Source organism: Cottoperca gobio, chromosome 23, assembly GCF_900634415.1.
Source record: "Cottoperca gobio chromosome 23, fCotGob3.1, whole genome shotgun sequence".
NCBI classification, from domain to species: Eukaryota; Metazoa; Chordata; class Actinopteri; order Perciformes; family Bovichtidae; genus Cottoperca; species Cottoperca gobio.
Window position 1 is genome coordinate 7,785,315 of NC_041377.1, and position 20,183 is coordinate 7,805,497.

Sequence of the window (20,183 nt, forward strand, 5' to 3'; positions counted from 1 at the left end):
CATAATTAAACAATTAATGTAATTGTATTCAGCCCTTAATACAATTGAAATTCCCTGTTTTCAGTTCCTTATCTTCTGTATTATTCACTACACACAAGCAATAAATAATTCTATAGTACGACCTACACAACATTGGATACAGTGTGTCTGGAACACAAGTTTATATATATATATATATATATATATATATATATATATATATATATTGTATTGCATTAAGAATGCACCATAAAATAACAGGAAGTTTAGAGCTGACAGTCCTCCAACACACACACCTTGTGCTTTCTCACTTGCAGCTCTGCGATGTGTGCATGTAGTGCTCTAAGAGAGGATATGCTTTCAGATGGTTTCTTATCACCACCTTCTACTTCCCCCCCCCCCCCCCCCCATATACTGTCACTCACTCACAGTTATTGGTTAGAGCCAGGCACTGTTCAAAAGCCAGCCAACTGCAGGGAAAGCAGAGATCCATCAGGGTGGAAAAGGAGAAAAAGAGAGGGCAGTCTGACTGTAGCTCCCTTCCAGCAGTGCTTGAACATGACCATTTGGAGGGATAGCCCGGGTTAGCCAGGCCTCCCTCACCCCTGCAAGGAGATAACTGTAGAAGGTCTGAGAGGGGGAAAGAAAATGCACATGGAGTTTTTGACATCTGGAATCAGGGAGAGCTAAAATTGGAGCCATAACCCAAGGTTGTGAGGGAGAAGTCACAACCTTGGGTTACGTTAAAAATCAGCTAAAGGAAAGTAAATGCTGAAAGTATGCATGCATATATATTTATATTATCTAGGGTGTATTATTAATAATGTAATGACCTATAGTTATATTTCTTGATATTGACAAGATTAATAATGTTAGAACTTTTTGCTAAATGTATTCTATAATATAACTATTTTGTTATGTTTATGTTAGTACATTTCCATTTTTGCTGCGTGTGCTGATTTTATCTTTGAATCATCACACAAGGTTAGAAGGTCAATGTATTTGTCATTTATTTTACAACACAGGGTTGTCCAATGAAATATAAGTTGTAGCCGCTTCATTCTACACACAGAACAAAAACACATTTTAATAAGAACAAAATCAAATTAATGAATATATATATATACAGTTACTTATATACAAATCTGTATATACCTAGAGAGACTTTGGTTTATAATGGGAATGAGGAATGTGCAAAACCTAGCGTCTTATTAGGAGAATCATCTGAAGAAAACATTTTTATTTAATTAATGTTTCACGCAAAAACTGTAGACACTAATCAGAGCTGAAAAAGTGCTGCCATCATCTCCACAGTCTTCCTCTGGAGCTACATACAACCACAACAACCTCCGGAGCATGATACTGAAGGCGGATCAGATAAGCAATATAATCAACTCTTAGCTTCTCCCATCTCAGGGCTCCAGAATGTTTACATTGGTTTCATTTAAATGCACTAGCACATCATTTAGGTGCACCCAAAGTTCATGTCCACTGAAAATGTTGGGTCAGGATTATGCAATTTACCGGGGACAGGTGCAACAGGCGTTCAATGGAGTTTGAAAGATTTGTGCAGTAAAGGTCTAATGAAATACAATTAGTAAGTAGCATTATAGGAAGTGTAGCATCTGGCTTTGTCTTTCAAGATGATTTACACTTTCTAGGGTGTAATTATCTCTATGTTCATCGCAAATAAATGTCCATAAATTACAGAAAAATGGGTGTTCATTCTGTCTGAGGGGATGCCCACAATGTCGGGCTATAAACCAATTATTTAAAAATGGATGAAGATTAAAACTATTAACAAAGTGGTTGTTATAACTGTGTGAAGGGTCATTAGATCCTGCAGAGCTACATATGGTTCAGATGTGTACATTCCATAGTGCATGCTCAGTTTTGTACTGCAATGAACTGTTACAATGGACACTTCTGGTAGAGTCCCTTTTGGTTTCAAGTGAATTGTTAAAACAAGAATTAGGTTTTAAGCCCTTTTTGATAAAGTTTTCCTTTTTAAACCTTTGAAATTAAAGTGCATAACGCTGAAAGAATATCCCAAGAGAGGGATTTCTTTAATGCTCAATAAGCTAGACAGAAATGGATTGTGGACTAAAATGTTTTGGCATCGTAATAGTTCGACTTCACAGAGCATCTTATACTGAAGAATGTGTGACAGCCCATTAGCAGTTCACTTAGTATTACTATTGTTGATCAGAATTCTTCCCATGATACTTTGATATAAGGTAATGAATGTTCTACTGTATGATTTGCTATAAACACTGTTCTCAGTGTTTTAAGTAAAATAATGCTTTATATCTACAAATGACATGTTTTTATTAATTATTCTCATCAAACTCAAATCTGTAGTTGTGTTTTCTTCCCTGTGCAGAAAGATTTTCTCGCTTTTCTAACTTCTTTTCTATCTATTCCTTATAATCCATCCAGACGATCCACGTGGCCATCGTATGTGCAGGTTACAACGCCAGTCGAGACGTGGTGACACTGGTTAAATCCATCCTTTTCCACAGGTACAGCAATGAGCTTTTTTTTTTACCTTTTTACCCTTCTTACACCAACCAGGACTCTTAGAAATGATATTCATATCATTTATAGAACTGTAATTAGCAACATAAAAAAGTGTGTGTGTGTGTGTGTGTGTGTGTGTGTGTGTGTGTGTGTGTGTGTGTGTGTGTGTGTGTGTGTGTGTGTGTGTGTGTGTTGACATACGAGCACTTACCTGTTAAATCGTGTGAAACTTTACTTGGAGTTCATTGGGTGCCATTAATCCTATGAATAATGAATGGTTTATTTTGCGTTGGAGATGGAGGATCGATTAGTAATCAGTCAGCTCTCGAGTTGCAGGTGAATTAATCATGAGTGCAATGATATTTACATTTTATACTGCTAAAAAGCTTTCACTATTGCTGATGGACACATCTTTAGACTGTGTCATTCATTTTATTATTATTTATGTGCAGAGATACTTAAGACAGGCGGTCACTTTTTATTGTTTTAAATGTTTTATTGTTGAATGAAATAATGTAGAATAACGTCAGGTTAAACATATGCTATCTGAAAGCAACATGGGGGTTTAACCACTGTTGTGTTTATTCATAAAAATGCTAATGTTTATTGTGAATATATTGCATGACTCTTTGAAACTCACACATCTGTTTCTCAGAGTCCCAATTCATTCTAATCAGAAAACACAAATGCCATGCAGTTACTACTAGAATCAGCTGAGTTTACCCCCCCGGTGATGTTTATTGTCCCAGATATCCATATATCTGCTTAGAAATCATGTTGCTCTGTAAAAATTCAGATCTGCCCTCATGAACATGTCAAATAATCCAGTCCGCACATCGATGGTTGCAGGCAGCCAAAGCTAAAAGAGAAACAAATACGAACAAAAGTCCTGAAGCTGGAAGTAAAAGAAGTGGAGCACCAACAGCGTGCATTTCAAAAAGTGAATTGATGATAACGTATTAGAAAACTTGCAGTACAGTCGGATGAAATGCTAGCTAGAAGAGCATAGCTGTTCTTCCAAGATTAGGTATACAATATAGTGCTCAAAGTGTAAAGCAATCTAAAGAAGGAAGTATGACCCCTACCTAAAGAACTCCTCATGCAGGGCAGAGTTTACAGATACCCCCCTGATTCATCAGATGATAGTTGATGATGATTTTTTGTGGATTACTGGTCACCAGCAGCAAAGCTAATACGACAGGCCCTGTTTAATCCAAGGGGATGTTTAAATGTTGGCTCACTGTTTTGCTGCTGAGTGACAAATATGTGAGTGGACAGATGCCTGAGAGGTCAGCCTGTTGGACCGTCATCTTGTGTGGGGCATTCTGCTGAATGATTGAAAGGATGGGATGGGACATTGATTGTCAAACACCACCTGGACCTGTGATAAACTGACCTGCAGCTTTTATCAAATAATCTCCCGTTGTATTTCTTCCCTATAGTGTCGATTTGTGATGGAATGTTGAATATGCTATACATTCCCTGTGAAAAAGAATGAAATTATATATGGCATAGTTACTGTACTATAATGTCAGGTAATTCCCAGCAGCTATATGTTGTTTAACCTACACTGTAAATCAAATATTTGCCACCAGTTCATATCTTGGCTCAGTGATGGAGAGCCCTGTAGAATCGCTCTCACTGTGACTGATACTTTCCCACCTGAAAATAGCCCCTTTCTGCTGTATTCAGTCACATGGCCGGGCCTCTCATCATTCTGATCTTTCCAACAGCAGCTGTACATGTCCTGTTGGGATAATCCGAAACTGTCATTACCAGAAAAACGACAGCATCAGGTGTCTGTATAAAAGCTTTTAATGACCTGTGTATTTATTCCTTTTTGTGGATGCATGAAAAATAACTATTCTATCAGAAGCAAAAGTGGAAGTAGTAGTAGACATTATAACTGCAACTTATTGTATGGTTAAGTTACGCGGACATAGGCCAGATACTCCACAATGGATATTAATGCTAAAGCCTCAATAATGCGATCAGCAACATAATACACAAGTCATTACAGAAAGAGCTTATTTTAAATTATGCTGCTATGGGGAAGTACATGGCCATGTATGTCAAGGTTAACAATCATAAACGGATATTATCCGAGTCCTCTGGTTTCCCCTTCCACACTAAAATGCAAGACTGAAAATGGTATGTAAGTTCATATAAACCACACCAAACATCCCCTGACTAAACAGATCCTACTGTAGGTTTCAGGGAAAGCCACTGATCTACGCCATAGGGATGCACCAATGTGATATACTGCATTGGCATTGATTCTGACCTTAAGCACATCATGTATTCACTAAATGGGACTGATCCACAAAATAAATAGTTTCTTTTTTTAATTCTATTATGTGATTGTCACAGCGGAAACCTCGTTTTCTGTTCAGTTCAGTGTATTTGCTAAGGTGACAAAATGTTAGTCTGTAAAGCTACTGCTGGAACTAATTCATCAATACCTGCATGTGCTGACCATGCTACTCCGAGACAAATGGACTGTTAAAGATATAACAAAATCTATTACATCCATTTACAAAGTGCAGTAAAAGAGAATGGCTCAGAAAGGAGGACTGACATTCCATCTCCTCGACAACAACCTTTTAACAACTACGAAGGAGGTTAGTTTTGTTTTTTCTAAGGAAAAAGATGGAACCATGCACAACTGAAGTGGTTAGGTGATTAAATGCAGAAACCTGTAATTAAGGCCTTTTTAACTGTGGTGTGGAACATGGATCGATTTACTCAATGGGCCAACTGGGCATAGGCCCCCTAAAACCCTTAGGCACCTGGACCAGAGCCTCTGCTCTGTATAAAGTGACTGTTAACGTTTCTGGTTGGAATGGTAATCAGACTAATATAAAGAGACACAAATATACTACAAAGAGACAAAGCTGCTAAAACAAATGAGAACCATTTGTCAATCTAAAACTGAAACAAACTCTCAACAGTCCTGACTTTGGGTATTAGAATCAGTATTGGAAGGGAAAAAATTGGATCAATCGGTCCATCCCTAATCCACATATATTGGAAGTGACTTCCTCTTTACATGGTGGTGAGAGCTTAGGTTCAGAACAACCCTTCACTGAGAAGAGGAGAGCACAATGAATCGGTATCTGTGTCTGCTCTGAAAGTCTTTACAGGAACAAGATAACAATATTGCATTATTAAGATTATATGATTAGATTATCATGGGCACAGCTCTGATAGTCAGGATGGACTTGATATATTTGCTTCCGTATTGGCATACTCCCAAGCATCCAGTGATAGGCTTGTTGCTGTTTGTCCAGAGCATGTAAAGACTCTTTCTATTTGCACTGCTGTCGCTGACAGCTTCTATAGAATCATAGTTCCGATGCATTTTGACAGCTCCCAGCCCCCAGTACTTATTGAGAAAGTGCAGCTGACACATTCATTCCCAAAGTCATTCAGCACAAGACACCCGAGGGTGCTCACATCCTCAGCTCAGTGTCACTATTTCTTGACCTGATTTGGAAGTCCTGAATACCTATGTTGCACACTCCCCCTCTTCTATGCGTGTGAGCTGTAAAATACAGAGTGTACATGCTTCTCTGGATGAAGCTTTGGGTGTCTTGTCTGATGAATCAACTCCTTCACTGTGCTGTGTCAGTTTTACCAGCCTCAAGGATGCACTCATTCCCAAACTATATAGTTGAAGTTGAGTTAACGTTCTCTAATCAAACAGCTATTACTTGCTTGTTGTTGTGAATGTTCAACTATCACGTGCTCTACATGTGCAGATGGAATTGTAGGTTAGGGTTTGGTCCTAAAGCTCCTGTGAAAATATCATGGGCACGTGGTGTATTCATTGAGAATATATTCTTGAAAAGATTGGAATATGTGTGTGGCCATCATTATTGTTATCTTAAAGGGACACTCCTTCAATTGTACAAGACTGGTGCTTGTTTCAATATAATTTTCAGTACAAGGTCAATATGATACCGGAGTTTTGGAACAGTACCTTTTTTTTATTTCCATATTTTGAGGAATGTAAATGTTCTCCTGCAAGACCCCTTATCCTTTAACAAAATAAGCTAAAATTCTCAATTGTTAATTCTTGTTTGAGAAGTATATAAGAATTTGTATTATGTCATCTGAGGCTGTGAAGGAGCTTTGTCAAGTCGGAGAATTATTTAACAGAAGGCCTGTGCTACCCACTGGACATATGCTGGTATAAGAGGCAAGATGTTATAAAGTTATATTGACGGAAATATAGACTCTAGTATTTTTGGTGATTTACCCACAATCGAGACTACAAGTCAGCATATCTCAGTTGTGTACCATATTAAATAACTGCAGTACTCTTGCAAAGGAAAAGGCTTGCACTATTCTATATTATTTTTCTTATTAATGCATTCCATGAAAAAAACAAAACCAGCAATGTCTTAGTCCATATCTCAATACTTTTTGACTTCCCTACACCGTTTGTGACTCCTAGCTCCAAGCCTAGTGGTTCCTACTGAAGATGCACATCTTTTAAAACATATCACAGATATATAGTTTTAATTATTTTCAAAAAAGGCTCATAATTGGTAGTATTCAGGAAACGTTACTCAAACAGAAGGAATTTGCACATTTGTCGGGGACTATTTTCAGCAGTGGATTAATCCACAATTGGTGGCAGCAGGACAGTATATGTGGGATTGAGTCCAAATAAACTACAGTGTGTAGTTTTTGGACAATAGAGCTCTATGGCACAGGGGAATATGATGCATCGCAATTTGGATACACACACAATAATTGTAAGTATTGGACACGTTCATGGTTGGTTTGGCTCTGCACATGGGATTTGTTGTTAGTAGGAAAATATAGAATATCACTAGATGTATCCTTTATCCGAGATACTGCAACGTACACTGTTCTTTTTCATCTGAGGACCTGTGTTGCACATCGTACCTCTCTTCCTCTCTTCCCTTGTTTTCTGTCTACCCGCTACACCGTCCGATCTAAGGTCGAAAAAAAGGAATGTATCTTCCTATTGGGTTGCTCAAGTTGCTGAAGTTTTTAAGTATCAGTAAATTAATATATTTAAATTCTGATGTACAATGTAGATATTCCTGTTGAAACACAGATATTAATGTGTGTTCAGTAACATTTAATGATGCAAAATGACAACACCGTCGATGGATATAGCCTAATATTGACAAATGTATGGACATTTCTGGTTTGATAGTTACTTTACTTTGTTCATTGATTTAACAGTGGTAAAAAATGTCTGGAAACAATGTCAATATGGTAAAAAGGCAAACATCTTATCTACAGTCCCTGAGAAGGTTGATGTTGTTTCTCATGTTGTTTTTCCTTTCCAGTCAAGTCGCAACATTGTTCAAACCTACTTTATACAATTCTTTCCAACTTTATGGAATAGACAGATTGCCCCTTTTGTTGTAAATAACTCCCTGTCTAAACATGCTGAAGTTAATCAATTTTAATCAGAATGTTTCTGTAAAAGAACATGGAGCTCATTCATGTTTGGGTATGTGTGTGTGTTTGTGTGTGTGTCCACAGGCGGAACCCACTCCATTTCCATTTCATCACAGACTCCATTGCTCAGCAGATTCTGTCCTCTCTGTTCCATACCTGGATGGTCCCTGCCGTCAGGGTCGACTTCTACGATGCAGATGAACTGAAGGTGAAGAACACAACTCCTCTTCACCTCACTAACTCCCATCTTCCCTCAGAAATACTCAGACCTACATTCAACTTCACCTGCTATCATGTAGTGCTTAATGATCTGACTGCAACTATCTTTAATACTTTGGATACTTTAGCTCTGTTAACCATCTATTAAGGATGCTGTTTATATAAACTACACATTTTCTTAAATTCAGTAAATTGAACAGCAAATGATCCCAACCCTGCTTTGGTTTGGTGTGTCAGTCTGAGGTGTCATGGATCCCCAACAAACATTACTCTGGAATCTACGGCCTGATGAAGCTGGTGCTCACTAAGACGCTGCCATCCGACTTGCAGAGAGTCATCGTCCTGGACACAGACATCACCTTTGCAACTGATATTGCTGAACTCTGGGCTGTCTTCCACAAGTTCAAAGGTAATTCAACTTCTATTTTCGAACTCCATGAAATTTCACTGTATGTACATGAATATTTTACCAACGGTTTGACCAGTATGGTACTTTGTAGTATTTTGTCTTGAAACCGATGATGCTCATTCTGTGCGCTAGGGGCGTATGGCAGAAACCTATGCTGGCATATACAACGTATATGAACGTATACAGAGCCTATTGATAGCGTATCACGTACTTATACAAAGCGAATGGCCAACATATTGAGGCCGTGAGGCATGTTCAAAAACGTTTCACGGCCTCAGCATTCAACAACGTACACCAGCGTATTGCCGATATTCCGTATACACCAGCATACGTTTCCGCCATACGGCGAAGGAATACGCTGGGAATGCGCTATGCATCTGTTGGGCATTCGTCGAATACGTTGGCCATTCGCTCTGATACGTTTTGTATAAGTACACGATACGCTATCAATAGTCTCTGTATACGTTCATATACGTTGTATATGCTAATTTTCATATGCGCCAGCATACGTTTCTGCCATACGCCACTGTGTGACAGGGCCTTAAGAAAATGACAGGCTTCACTGTTTCCTATTAAACCTAAGTTTTATCTTCTAGAAAGCTTTTGAAACAGCATAGATTGTTATTGAGCTCTTAAACCCATGGCATTTAGGATTTTTTGCATTTCAAATTGTATAGTTGAAGGAGACCAAAGAAGGATTCTATTTTGTTGGAAATGCATCGAATAATCAATATCATTGTTAGTTGCAGCCTTGTAGTTTTTTAATTAACTTCCCCATCACTGCCTTGTGACAGCAGTACAGACTAAATGTCTGTCATTGCAGCTGTGGGCCTGTCGATCTTTAGTAATCTTTTCCCCCCCCACATGTTCTCAAGAATGGCTGATTCATCACTCTTGTGGAGAAAATTACCACCATGACTCACCATGTAGGATTTTACTTGTTGAATCAATACATTGTTGGAATCAGCTGTGCGTTACACAGGTGGTGCTCCTGTGATAAGCCTGAAGGAGTAGCTCTCTATATTTTCATAAACTACAGTGTCTGCGCTGTCAATGAAAGTAATTGCTTGAAAAAATGTTTTAAAGAGTGCAGAGAGAAGATGATACCCTGGCTACTGCACCTCTGCAGACCTGGCCAATGCATGAAGTGGACATGATTGTCCATTTAGGAAAAGTTAAGCTGCCAGCATGCTACATCAGAACTGCTTGTTGGATGTTGGAGCATCTTTGGAAACCACCCACCATCCACACGTTTTCACATGTCAAATTAGGGAGGGCCGTGCCTCGACAATTTCTTTAACTTTCCAAATCAGACAATCCCTCATTCACACCCACTTCACGCTGTGATTGGCTAGCTCTGTGGAGGTGATAAAGGATCCAGGGAACTGAACTGTAGTCTCAAGTTCATCTTTTCATTTGTTATTTCTCTCAGTTTTCCTTTGAACAACTAAGGGCAACATTAAAAAATGGCTTCCAGGTAAGACTGTCTGAAATTGTTCGCTGTTATATATTACTCTCACCTCTCTCTATGACAGCTAGATTTTCACTCCGCCTTCCAATGTGGTTGATAGAAACATCTATTAACACTTATGCCTTCCAACATGGTCAGACAACATGTCTACCAAACTAGTTCTGCTCAAGCATAACCCCTACACATATTGTTGGACGCAGCCCCACCCGATTCGGCCATTGGAAATGGGGTTTCAGAGGCTGTCAGACAAGCACTTGTTTGAATATAATCAGAACTTAATAGTATGAGAGAGGACCTGCAAGAAGTGTGGAGGCGACAGGACACAAAGTCCTGTGAGTATCCCTGGGAGGTAGGGATAGGAGGAGAGCGTAAATATTGAGGAGGACATGTAGGCAGGAGGAGGGAAGGAGGAGGCGGTGGTGAGTCACTTCAATGATTTAAAGGTAGTGCTGTCCAATAGTGCAGCACAGCCAGAAAGAGTTTGGATCAATCTTAATTAGCAGTTGACTCCAATGCAGCACCTCTGCAACCAACTCTTTTTACTGTCCAGTCTGGCTGAACTGTCTTGCCCCATTATCTTTAAAGCATCACAACAGAGGACAAGATAAGACACATTCAATAAATGTTACTCTCAGGCTTTAGCTTTCTTTACATTACTTATTTAAAAAAAATGGTTTGGAGGGCTGGTACAGTGCCATGATTTAGCCAGCACAGCTCTTATTGTATCAGGTCATAAACTTTATCAAGCTCATGTAAGCCACGAGGAGTTTACCCATATACTGTCCTAGCGAAGGCAATCAGTAGGGACTAAGTCTTTGGTAGACATTACTGTAAATACTGGAATAAAAGCTGATGTTTAAACAGTGGCCTAGTTTAAATTATAGTGACCAGCACTAACTAATACAAAGCAGTAACTGATAAAGGTCAGGTAATAACATCGTTGACAGAATTACTTGTACTATAATGGTTCACCTCTTAAATTCAGCATAGTGTATATTTTCACAGGACTAATTCCATCAGTAGTACAGTTATGTATTATTTACCACACAGCTGCTCTCTCTCTCTTTTTTTGACAGAAATATTATGTACATTAATGCCAATCTCCTCTACATTTTGTTTTAGCAATGTAAGCCACAATCAACAAAACACCACTTCCTGCTAATGCTTCTCATTAAAATCCTCCCAAATAAAGGATTATGCAGTTTGAGCTCCTGAAAAGCTTTTTAATGTAAAATATCTGTGCAATAGGAGTTTTATTGTTGATGACTTAACACTGGAACAACAACAAAAAAGCCACAGTAGAACAAACTGCAAATTGATTGGTGTGGTAATTAGTTAGTGTAAAAGTATTTGTGTTTTTAAAAAGATAAACTCAGAGCAGCTGAGTATGACATGACTGTGCTGTTGTACTGGAAACAGGAAGAAAATAAGTGAACATGGAAGAAGTGTTGAGTTTGCATTGAGAACAGAACAGGTGTAGATCATAAAACAGGGAGGCTTCTTACTAAAATATGACATACATAAATTAGAAATAAAGGATTGTCTTTATAAGCCTTTTTCTATTAAAGGCCGTGTTCTTTCCCGTAGTAGAGGTAAAAAAAAACAGAACAGAATCCCATCTGGCATCATGAGCGTACTCTATACTAAACCTTTCTGCTGTGCTTGTGTTCACTGTGGTCTCACTATTACTGCCATCAGCTCCCTGTAAATATGTGTGAATTTCTAACATTGCAATTCTAACAGCGATTAACAGTGACAGTTGAGTTGCTTTTAAAAAGTAACCTGTGTGTTTCTATGAGGCTGTGGGATTCTCTGTAAATCAAATATTGAAGTCTTATCCAGCCTGCAGTCGGCAGCCTGTCTTGATCGTTCCTGCTCAGGTAATAGGGCTGCAGGGTTGCAGCCTCCTGCTGGGAGCTTCTCTCGCTGCTCCTCACTTGCTTCTTATTTCATGTAACAACATCACTTCTTCAGCTTTTCTTCATCCTTTGTCTCTATCGTCCCACTCTCAAACTTTCTGTTTTGATTATATTCACTCTGCAAGCTTTTAAACAGACATTTATTTTTGGTCTTGGTCTTATATCTTGAGTATATTTGTGGGTGGAAGTACCTCCCTCATTGAATTGTTTCTAAAAAAATCTCTATTTCATCAGAACATAGACCCAGTCCTGAGCTTCTCATTTCAACTGTTTTGACATAATTTTCATAAAAGCAATATTGCAACAGAATTATCCAAAACCCATAGCACTAACCCCGAGAGACACAAATAGACCTATTGTTGTCTTTTTAGGGAGGCAAAGCTGGGTACCTGCACTTCTGTTCTGGAAACTCTCATTGTCAATATACCAGGAAAGCCATACATCCTCTGAATGCCCTCAGTCTCTAGTTTGTAGTTGTAAAGTTTCACGAGGCTGTGATTATCCTAGAGTTCACAATAGCTAATTTGATACAGCAAGATCACGTTTCAAAAAATGGTCTCACTACAATAAAATGGCTTCTATGGGGACTAACATCATCAAACACGAATACAATTTGGCTCATTGAATCCACAAAAGTCTCACATTTCCAGTCATGGCCAATGTATACAATTCCAAGACTCCAGTATGCAGAAACATTCAAATACACCATTTTTAGAATAGGCAAATAAAAAGACATGTGCACTTCATGCAAAAAGCTGCATGTGTTTTTGCCCCGACACTACATGGGATTAGCATGAAATGCACATGTCTGTAAACGAAAGACTCATGTGTATCCATATAACCATTTTCATTCAGATATCTTGAGGTGAGAGGTAATCCCTGTGAATATGGATATTATTTTATTAACATTATAATTAACCTTCTTCATGACAAGCTAGCATGACATGTGTAATGGTAATTTTTTATCTTGTCATATACTGTCTTATTCTTTTTATGCTCATCTAAGATTTGTCCTACTTGCATCAAGTGAGTCCAGAGTACACTCTGGTCATGTCACCTTGACATTCTTGAATCTCAATCAAGTCTCGGCTTGTATCTCTTGTGTCAACTGGACGTGCGTAGTTGCACAGCCGATTGTCTGTAAACATAGCCACCCACTTGGTGACTATATAGTCTAATTGTATTCTCTGATCTTGGAACTTCATGGTAGACTGTTTGAACTTCATTGTGGACTGTTTGAACGTCACAATAGACCGTTTGACACTCTGTTTTGTTGTTCCATTCCTGCAGGAATAAAGAGCTCACTTCTTTAACCAAGTTAAATTATACTTTATTTCAGTATAATAGATTTACTTCTCACCAGCCTTTGGTTTAGTTTGTATCAGCTGAATTCCACGACACATGATTGGTGCCAATGGATTTCTTAGGTTTTTCTATTCATATGATATCAGTCACTCTAACTATAAAAATGATCCTGCTGCAACCTTATAAAGACAAAGTCAGCCGGGGCTGCCGGCGATCCCGCAGCTCTCAGAAGGCTAGTAAATGTTCTGAGTTTCATTACCTCTGACTATCCCTTGAACACACTTTTATATCACGCAGGCGTGCCTTTGTGGCTATGCAGATGTGGTAACTATCATTTTCCCTTTACCTTCTTACCTTTCTAATTCTCTAGCATATTCATGAATGAAGAGTTACTGGTCTTCTTATCGTAAATGACTTAAGTAGTGAATCAATCGTCTTCAGGTTGGTTCAGTTGTTGGTCACTCAAGAACCATCCCATCAGCTCTTATTGACCAACAATCTGAAAGAAGAATCTAAAAGCATCTGAAATACTGTATAACTGGGATAAGCTGCTCATCCTTTACCTACAGACATGCTCACCCTTTTCATATTTAATCTAACAATATATTGTCCTTGTCTATGTGTATACAATAAGTCAAAAACATCATTGCTCACATGGTTAATTTAGTAAAAATAGATATTTACACAGCACAAATGATGTGCATATCAGTGAGTCATACTCACCACCCTGCTGCTCTGACATTATCTGTTCTCATTCACTAATATATTCTATTTGCTGTTCTATTACATTTTTTTTGAGCGTGACTTACTGGGAAGAGGAGTGGTTATGTCATTTCAGTACATTGAAGGCCTCTAATGTGACAGTTAAATTGTGCTTAACAAATATTCACAATTAAAGCACCTGGAAATAATTAGTGAATTTAAACAGAAAATGTGTTACAAAGAGAAAATAAGTACAACAGAGTGGTGGGTATGACTTGACTGTGGCAGTGTGCTTTGTATTGAGTTCATCAAGGCAACAGACAAACATGGAAAAAGTGTTGAGTTTGCATTGACGCTAAATTAAAAGAGGAGCTGATAAGAAAGCAGGGAGGCTTGTTATCGTGATAAAATATACCCTTAAAACATGGAAATTCGAAGTAACTGCTTGTCTCTAATATACTTATTTTTCCAATAAAGCCATGGATCTCTCTGCAGTTAAAGTAAATAAATGTAATTATTTGAGAATTTAGTGTTTAAGATTGGGAATCAATGTACTACATTGTATTTCTACAAGTATTTTACTCTGATCTTAATTTATTTAGTCACTTTGATCAGTTTGTCAGGACTTTTGTGTCATCCGTCTCACAGGACACAGGTTTTGACTATAGCAAACAGTTTAAAAAAAACAGACACTGATTTTTATCAAGGCTGTGACATGCAAGTATTGGTTGTCATTATTCTCAGGATGTTAAATGTGGTCCTATACAGAACTCTGCATGCATGGAGTGTTAGTCCAATCTAGTGTAATCATTGGTAGAATGGACCCCATGTTTCACAGCTAGTTTGGTCACATAGTCAATTAATTGCTATGTCTATTTTAAGGATAATTTTTCCTGCTCGCCTACAGTGCTTTTCTTTCAGCAGTCCTGTGTTCTCCAAATGATTCAGGCTGTACTCAGGAAGGTGAAATGTTGATGCTACTTCTCCTCAACTCACCCCTTGATTGTATGTTCTTGCTAAAAGGCTCCAGGGCCACTCAGAGATGGTGACGTACACCATTTATCCATCCATTGTCAGAAATTACTGGTGCCTGCCTGGAATTTATTAAGGTTAACACTCCAATTCTAATCAGCATATATCCTGAGGTTAGGTGTGAAGCCCCGGGGAAATTAGAGCTCAACTCAAGACCTCATGTTTCATTTTAGCCTCATTCCCCAATGCCATGTCCTCCAGGGAGTACAATCCATGACCCTTGCCACTTTGACAAATTTGAGGCCTGCGAGGATGTGTACCAAGCAGAAGAGGGCAGCCATGTTGAGGTCAGGTGTTTAATGTAGAGGTGATGAGGATATTTAACGGTGTGTTGTAATGCATCTGCACCTCATTCATTTTTAAACATCTCTCAAGGGTTGTGTATAGAGCCCAGGTCCATTTGTCTTCACCAGGCATATTCTACATACAGTACTTTGTATGTGTCTTGGAAGTGTTGACTTGTGTTACGGTGCACTTTGAAATAACCCCTACCTTGCATTGTGAGCTCTAGAAGACATTGCAAAGTATCTATTAACAAAATGGTGTGCTGAAGCTTTTTCTGGACACAAAAACATAATGGTATGATTTTTACAAAAGAACAGTTAAACTGGCTAATTAAAGCAGAAATCCAACAGAAACATCAAGGGCCCTGTTTAAACGATCTATAGCGCATGGTCTAAAGTGCATGGCGCATGTGCATTAAGGGCGTGTTCAGCTCCACTTTTGGTAGTTAAACTGTGCATCATCTGAGCGCAAAGTAAGCCGCAAGGGGCAAAGGGGTTGTATTTATTCTCTTAATTAGTCATAGTTGTGTTTTGGGGCGTATGTCAGTTGTCAATGACAATTGAGGAAACTTCATCCACTGGCAAAGACTGTATGTGGTTGAAAGTTGCTTGCTTCGAGAGGAAATAAGAAAATGAATAGTAAACACTGGTCTTGAAGCAGCGTGTCTGAGAGTTCCAAATGCAAAGAAGCCTTAATTTCCTGAGGAAGCCAATGTTTTATCCAAACAATCAATCATAATCAGGCTCTGCATCTCTTTCTGTTCTCTGACACATTATTGCCCACTTACAACTAACATGCACATGTGATGTGAGCACTTGCATTGCACGCACGCGGTGCACGTTGCTCCAGGCCAAAAGTTGAACTATGCAAAGGCGCAGCTTTGGGAATGTGGCGCAACAGTGTCTACTGCCCTGGCATAACTGCGTCGCATGTGCACTTTTGAGTGCGCCTTCCGCACGTCTACATTGACAACAATTGTTTTTGACGAATTGTTTTTTTTATGTATCTTTTTGGTATTTGTATACCTTTTTTTATTTGTGAGTCTCCAGGAGAGGGATGAAAGGATATGGAAGAAGAAGGCAACAAAGGGGTTCCAAAAATGCAGGCCATTTTTGATTTGTATATCCACTAACTTCATCGAAGAAGTCACTGGTGTAAGGTATATACCACACCAGACGCTAGGATGGTAGGGGATCCGTAAAGGGGAACCAACACAAGTGTGAGTTCCTCTTGCAAACTTAGCCATACCCCGTTAGCAAAATATGCCGTGGTTAGCACAACAAGCTCACACTATGGCAAGCTCAAATGAAAAGGCGGAGCTGGAAGACGCTTTCCCGGTCAGCTACAACAAAAACAGAGAGAGACTTGTGTAAAAGATGAGGACAATGTCTCGGCATTGCTCCACGTATCTGTGTATGTGAATCTATGGAAACAAATCCAACATTCAATGGCATCACCCAGACGAGGGAAAAACAAACCGGAGACTAACTCCTTATCCACGCTGCTTTCAAACAGTCTTTAGATGCAAAAGTTGATAAAGATAATAAGTACATATATTTGTGTTAATCTTATTCTAAAATATAGTGGATAGGTAAAATAAGTAAAAGTTTGTGTTCAGTAAGGAGAGAAATAGGTAGCATACATTTTTTATTTTAGACTTTCCATGCATAAATTGGTGCCTTTGCCAGGTACAAAAATCATGCCCCCACCCCCATAGGGGGGTTTGAGTCTTTGTCACTTTTTTCACCCCAGATGAGTTTGCATGCCTGATTAAAGTTCTGTTGGCTTGTTAAAGTTCTGTCCTAAAGAATTGATAAGCCGTTGACACGACAATCACCTTTTTCTCCATTTTCTTTTTCTGTTACATAGTTGATTAGAGTAGAAAACAACTCTGTGCTTCTTTGTTTTAAAATGAACATAATTGTCCTTCCAGTGCGTTAGAGGACATTTACATAAACCTTTCTCAGATCACGTTGTTTGGAGACTTTGGAGTCTTGAGTTGCATTTGGTATGAGCCATGATGTTATTTCAAGCATCCAATACTGACTGCACTTTTAGAGGGATGTAAAATCTGCGCTACGCTCAAGTTAGTGCGGTCGCCTGCTCAGCGACTTAGTTCTCCTCATACTATGGCTCAAACTGATTCTGCATCTAATCATGTACAAAGAAATACAGCAGGAAGAAAATCAAATCATATCTTAATTGAGTAGCTGCATGCGCATGTTGTGGATAATTCATTTCAACCTAACCGTAAGGCAGAAACGTATATGAAAATTAGCTCAAGATTTGTCAGAGTCCAAATACATCCAACAAATTTTTATAAGTATGTCAAACCTATTGATAGCGTATCACTTACTTATACAAAACGTATCAGAGCGTCTGGCCAACGGAGCTGGAAAAGTGCCATTTGGATCACGTCATGCTGATGCTGGAGAACAGAATGTACTCTTGTCGCAGCCTCTCAGCATCCTCCATGCTCTCTGATGCTGGGTTGATGATGGGTTGATGTATTCATCAAGACGTGCTGTGAAGAAGTGAGGATGAGCTATTCACAGGGACCCTATATATATTCAAATCCCAATAAGCTCCCAAAACGCTAGCTGAACGCTAGCTGTACTGTAGAAACATGTTTAATAAGTTACTCTGTCGTCAGGCATAAGTGTAACATATGTTACGAATAGGTTATCCACTTGTTATCAATAAGTTGGATGTAGGGTTCACCGTCAGCGGACGTAAACATAACGTACCTCTAACGTATTTACGTAACTTATGTGTAACGTCTGCATAACTTATGAAGCACACGTTGGGTACGTCTGAAAAGTTTGAACACGCTCAAAACTTTTTCACGGCCTCAGAGTTCAACAATGTACCCCAGCGTACAGCGTGCTCTTAACGAATACTACTTATGCCTTACCTTATATCAACGTACACCAGTGTATTGCCGATATTTTGTATACGCCATATTTTTGTATATGTTATTGCATTCGTCTGATACGTTTTGTATAAGTAAGTGATACGCTATCAATAGGTTAGAACAGTGATTTTCAACCACTGTGCCGCGGCAGCACTCGTACCGGAGCTCCGACAGCAACGCCAACGGAACCCTGCGCGCCCTGAAATTCAAGTTTTTTGTTTTCTTCCTACCTTGGAAGGTTGAAAACCACTGGGTTAGACATACGTATCTGTATACGTTCACTTTTCCTATCCGATGAAAAGTTGGACGTATTTGGACTCTGACAAATTGTGACTATTTTTCGTATACGTTTCCGCCATACAGATATGTGTGACAGGGCCTTAAGTTATTGCTGCTGCCGGCGTTGCAACCACTGCTGCTTCTCTCAACCAAGTCTCACAGAAAGAATAGGAGCCATTTCTGTCAAATCTTCGGTGTGATCACACAGTTAAAAATCACCCTTTTAAGAGCTGATGACAGAACCCCATTTTACCAACAGTCGTATATTGTTTTATCTTTGTTGTATACCATTTACCCCCAGTAATGTGTGTCGATGGGAGAGACAACAGTAAGGGAAGCAGAGAGAGTAGAGTTATAGGCAAGCAAAGGGAAACATAATCTTATCAGTGAACAGGGACATGGCTTGATATCATTTTGATTGACATAAGCAATAATTGCTCATCACTGGTGTGATGAAGTCTTTCCAGAAAGCTTGTGAGCTGGAACGAGTGCCATACACTGACACTGGGATTGTAACCCATCGAGCATACTGCAGCCTCAAGCTAGGCGCTCCTACAAACGGGGATCTTCCTCTCTCAGTTCTCTCCCTAGTGGCAAAACTCATTTGATATAGTACTGTACCTTGCCATCTACTAAATAAGCTTTCAGTGCTCCTGCCCGGTATAAACTGAGGATCTACTCCACAGAGCATTCTTGTTCAAGGAGAAGTCATATAAGCTGCAACTACAGTTTTTCATTTATCTAACCAGGTGCTGTCTTAGAAGATCAGCAGTTTCAAAACTCCAGCAACACTAGTATAGAAACTGTGGAGACCATCCAACTTTTTGAGATAGAAAGGCATTAACGACTGTGAAGAGATGAGAAAACCAAATATAAATATATTTATATATATATATCTGAACTTCAACTGAAAGGAGACTCTCATCAAAGGGATTAAAAACCCTGTTATTCTTCTCTTCTGCATTTATATTTCCAATACAAACAGTGTAAAGCCAAGAAATATGCGCAAATAACCCTAATGATAAAATGCCAATTGTCCCCTACAATTTTGAGGATAAAATCAAAAGGTGCTTCTGCCTGTGCTACATCCACAGGAGCATATTGAAAGAGGAACTATACATACCTTGAACTAATGCAGCATGAGCCTTAGAGCTGAGGCGCACAGACTTTGAGCTGCAAACAGAACACTCAGATCTCAGGCGCGATATCATCATCATGGTATCATGTAAAAAAGCAGCCAATATAAATACAGCCAATTTTAGAAACGTATATGAACTGAAAAAATATGGCTTTCCCTTTCTTTTCTTTTTTTAAAGCTTATTACTTTCAATTTCACATTTTTGTTACAAGTACAAGTGTATATTTACAGATTTATGTTCTAAGTATTCATGTCCAGACTAATATACTGCCAACTCTCCACGCATACACTGTGCTACAATATTCCCCATAAGCGATGACAAATTACTTATTTTGTCACTTGTTCCAAGAAATATTTAAATCTAATGGGATGATTGCTTTGCATTCATGCTTCACAGAAAATGATCCCTTTCCATTTCAGACATTCCATGAGCTTTCTTTTCGTGCCACCTTCATGACGAGTGGGGGATATTTAAATGTCAGCTTTGACCACAAGATATCTCATTATATAAAATCATAATCCTGTGAAATTTGCTGATCACATTATTGCTCCCCAGAGAACATGTT

At 38.9% G+C, this 20,183-nt stretch overlaps 1 protein-coding gene across 1 annotated transcript in view; it reads left to right on the plus strand.

Annotated features, from left to right (window-relative positions):
* large1 (LARGE xylosyl- and glucuronyltransferase 1) overlaps positions 1-20,183 on the plus strand; it is a 74,930-nt gene that overhangs the window by 26,789 nt on the left and 27,958 nt on the right. Inside the window, exons 4-6 of the mRNA XM_029462103.1 lie at positions 2,419-2,501; positions 8,029-8,152; positions 8,401-8,572. Coding sequence (XP_029317963.1) covers positions 2,419-2,501; positions 8,029-8,152; positions 8,401-8,572 — 379 coding nt within the window. The remainder of the gene's footprint in view (positions 1-2,418; positions 2,502-8,028; positions 8,153-8,400; positions 8,573-20,183) is intronic.